At 45.0% G+C, this 3,825-nt stretch overlaps 1 protein-coding gene across 1 annotated transcript; it reads right to left on the bottom strand.

The window, feature by feature from the left end:
* Positions 1-625: 625 nt before the first annotated feature.
* Positions 626-2,764, bottom strand: LOC127785772 (uncharacterized). Its single transcript, XM_052313166.1, has 3 exons — positions 2,662-2,764; positions 2,312-2,556; positions 626-1,784 (listed from the first exon to the last, which is right to left on the bottom strand). The coding sequence occupies exons 2-3, from the start codon at positions 2,532-2,534 to the stop codon at positions 889-891; spliced, it is 1,119 nt and encodes a 372-aa protein (XP_052169126.1). The 5' UTR covers positions 2,535-2,556; positions 2,662-2,764; the 3' UTR covers positions 626-888.
* Between the last annotated feature and the right edge of the window lie 1,061 nt (positions 2,765-3,825).

Raw genomic sequence — 3,825 nt, 5'->3', positions numbered from 1 at the left:
AAAAACAGTAACCCTGTTCATCACCTGAAAAATCAATCATCTCCAAAACCACTTCGCCAATAATCTCCAAATATCAAAACCAATAATCACAGATGCCAATTGTTCATCACAAAATAAAGAATAAAAAACACTTTGATTTTACATGATGGAGATCGTATGACTCAATGAGCCACTCTTCGATTCCCTAAATCTGGATTGTCTCTGGGACCCCTACTCATTTGCCCTACGTCATTTTCTCTTCTTCATCTTAGCAGGGTTTTCATGTTTGAATTTTGATATTCTTGCACTATAGTTATTGTTAGGTTTAGTCCCACATCGGTAATTGATGATGGAGGAGCACGACTTAAAAGGTGGGGGCGGTTCTCATCTATCAGACTAGTCTTTTGGGTTGTGTAGGCCTATGATCTACAGTTGTGACTCCGGTTGGGCCTATAGTGGAGCAGCAGGCCCAATGTGACCTGGGTGGCCCACGGTTGGTGGGCCAAGCTGCGCACTCTAACGGTTTATGTGGATATCTGGGACATTGACCTGGGTGGCCCACGGTTGGTGGGCCAAGCTGCGCACTCTAACGGTTTATGTGGATATCTGGGACATAACACCATCACTGAAACGGTAAATGGTCGACCATAGCAAATCATATCGATCAAATAACTTTATTTCATAAAAATTAAAGTGAACCAACTGCGTGCAGTGAAAATTGCCCCTCTGAGCATGACAACCATATACATAAACATATCTTCTCTCCTCTCATGGGGTTTAATCTATTCTAATCTTTATTCTCACATGCCCACCACGGTTAATTTGCTCATCCTAGGTTGGCTTCACGGGTACCAGGAGGATTCTTTGGCGGCTCAATTTATTCTCACATGCCCACCACGGTTAATTTGCTCATCCTAGGTTGGCTTCACGGGTACCAGGAGGATTCTTTGGCGGCTCATTGGCATTTCTAGGAGGATCCTTCAGAGGATCCTTCAGTGGCCCATTGTTACCTCTAGGAGGATCCTTCGTCGGCACACCTGTACCTCCTGCAAGATTATTCCTTGGTGCCTCATTGGCAGGAGGATCATCCTTGGGTGCCACATTTCTACCTCCGGCAAGATTATTCTTTGGTGGTTCTCTCGCAGGAGGATCATCCTTCGGTGGCACATTTCTACCTCCGGCCAAATTATTCTTCGGTAGCTCCCTTGCAGGAGGATCATCCTTCGATGGCACATTTCTACCTCCGGCAAGATTGTTCTTGGATGGCTCTCTCGCAGGAGAATCATTCGGTTGAACACTGATACCTACTCCAAGATCATTCTTCGGCGACTCTCTCGCAGGAGGATCAATCCTCGACTGCACACTTGTGTTTCTCACAAGATTATTATTCTTCGGTGGCGAATTGGCAGGAGGAGGATCGACGACCTTCGGCTGCGCAGTTCTAACTGCAGCTGGAGACTGTGATTGCTGCCCTATCCTGACTACGGTGCGACGCAGGTCTGTGCTCTTGGGGATGGTCACCTCCAGCATGCCGGCCTTCAGCTCGGCTGTCACCTTGCTGCTGACAAACTCCTTGGTCAGGAGCAACCGGAGGCGGAAGGAGCCAACGCCGTGGACGTCGTCGAGCCGCCGCGGGTCGCCGCCACCGGCCTTACGCTTGATCTCGAGCAATTCGTCGGTGGTGGTGATCTCCAGGTCGTCCTCCGTCAGGCCGGGCACCTGCAACCACAGCTGGACGTTGCCCTCGTCATCCTTGATTTCCCACCGTTCTTTCCCCTCCGGTGGCGGGACTTGGTACAGTAGAGCTGAATTGGATCACATATTATCACATTAAGGACCCCTTTCAATCACTGTAATGAAAAAAACAAAGTAATAGGAAAAATATAGAATTCTGACAGGGATGAGTGTAAAACAGAGAAATACAAAACACACGAAAAACTTAATTAGAAATAACCGTTTGATTGGACTGCATGAAAATATGAGAACTTGAGGAGAGATAAAGACTCAAATTTTTTTTTTCCATGAGGTTCTACCTCATGTTAAATTTCCTCTAAAACTTGAATGAGAAGACACATTACATAGGAATTTTATAGGATTCCATAGGGTCAATTTCTTTGATTCAAAGGGCTATGTAGGAAAAGTTCTTATAGAAATAAAATCCTCTAAAATTCCTATAAATTTTCTTTAAATCAAAGGGGGCCTTAAGTTTTATTGCAATTAATTTGTTGAATTCATTTTGATTTCTAGGTATATTAGCCACAGTTAGAAAAGAGAAAATCAAAGCTGAGAAGAACCAAAAAAAAAGAGAACTGAATTGAAGGAGAGTCACTACCGGTGGGAGGAATGTTGAACACAGGGCGATGTTTCTCCGGCGGGCCAACAGAACGTGCCATCGGAAGAGTAGGCCGCCTGCACTTGACGGCGGCGGAAGCCGGGAAGAACGGCGGTGGCAGCGGCCTCCATGACTGTGTATGGCTAACCCGCCGTGCGCCGGAGGACGCCCGCGTCACCGGCGACCGGCTCGCCGGAGCGTAAGAGGCCACAACCATCGACATTACGATAATCAACACACACGCGCTATAGCATAGAAAGAAAAGTAATTAACAAGTCAAGAATCAAATATATATCATCATATGTATAGGAGGAGATCGAAATGTATAATGTGTTAGCTGTAGTATATGCCTTCTCTCTTCACTCTAGTCTAGTGATCTGAAGCCATTTGTTGCTGATTAATACTGAGTACAGGGAAGCTAATAAGCGAGAGTTTATATATAGAGAGAAAGGAAAAGCAGCTAGGACTGAAGTGTTGGTCATTTTGGGCACTTTGCTTGGTCGGGTTAGCAGAGTATAATTAAAGAGAGGAAAAATTCAGATCCAAGGGCTGTAGATACCAGGCCGGGAAGCTGCTTTGGTACGTAAAGCATTATTCTCCAGGTGGATCAGTGGATGCTGCATTATCTGTGCCTTGTAGTACGTACGAGCAACAGTTTGACGTGTTCTATCAGTGTCGGCCATGAGTGTTTCATTTTTCTCCTTTGTTCTTTTCCTCCTTTTCCTTTCTTCACGAGGAGGAGATGCTACTCATCATCATGCTGCGTTAGTAGTCGAAATTGTAACTTGATTAGAAAAGTGAGGTACTAATTGTCGTAATGGTCATGATGAACCAATTAATTCAAAACCAAATGTTTATCAGATCTCGAGAGTGCATCTCCATGGTTCCTCAATTTATGGGCTCCCAAAATACTTATTTTTGTTTGTTTTGCTCTTATCCGGCTTCAGTTTTCACATCTCAAATAGGACAATGTTTTTTTAATTTTTGTACTATTTTGTTGAGGGGTATTTTTGGTACGGATACAGTCGAAGATTGTTCACTTGTTTTTTTTTAAAAAAAGAAGGCGAAAGCTTTGCCTAGTATATACAGGGGTGGGCCCACTATAGATTCAAGGGTATTCAGGTGTATACCCAAGAATTTTAGAAAATAAAATATATGCTATATATTTCATATATGTATATAAAAAATAAAGAAGAAGCCTCAAATAACCCAATAAGTGAGCAGACTATACTTTTTGGGCTCCCTTCTCTCACATTAGGCCCATTAGCTGAAATGTATCGGGCCTAAAATTTCCCCACTCCCATCCCTCTCTCCAGATCTTCTCTCTCTAATATCCAATCCACTCCTCTCCTCTCTTCAACCCGTCATTCCCCCAATCCACACTAACCCTAGCTCAATTGGGCAGTAACTGGCGGCTGGCGAGTAGGGTAGATGGCGGCGGCTCGCAACACGGGTGGCGGGTGAGGCATGCGGCCAGCGGCGTGGGCACGCGCAACTGCGGTGCTCCGCGCTTG

This window comes from Oryza glaberrima, chromosome 10 (genome assembly GCF_000147395.1).
Source record: "Oryza glaberrima chromosome 10, OglaRS2, whole genome shotgun sequence".
Classification (NCBI taxonomy): domain Eukaryota; kingdom Viridiplantae; phylum Streptophyta; class Magnoliopsida; order Poales; family Poaceae; genus Oryza; species Oryza glaberrima.
The sequence above is the reverse complement of the archived record's forward strand: the minus strand, read 5'-3'. Positions and strand labels throughout refer to the sequence as shown.

Excerpts from the sequence above, each read along its gene's own strand:
- LOC127785772 (XM_052313166.1), bottom strand. The coding sequence starts at position 2,534 with ATGTCGATGGTTGTGGCCTCTTACGCTCCGGCGAGCCGGTCGCCGGTG. Across the intron at positions 1,785-2,311 it reads GTTCAACATTCCTCCCACCG|CTCTACTGTACCAAGTCCCG; the intron begins GTAGTGACTCTC and ends GATCCAATTCAG.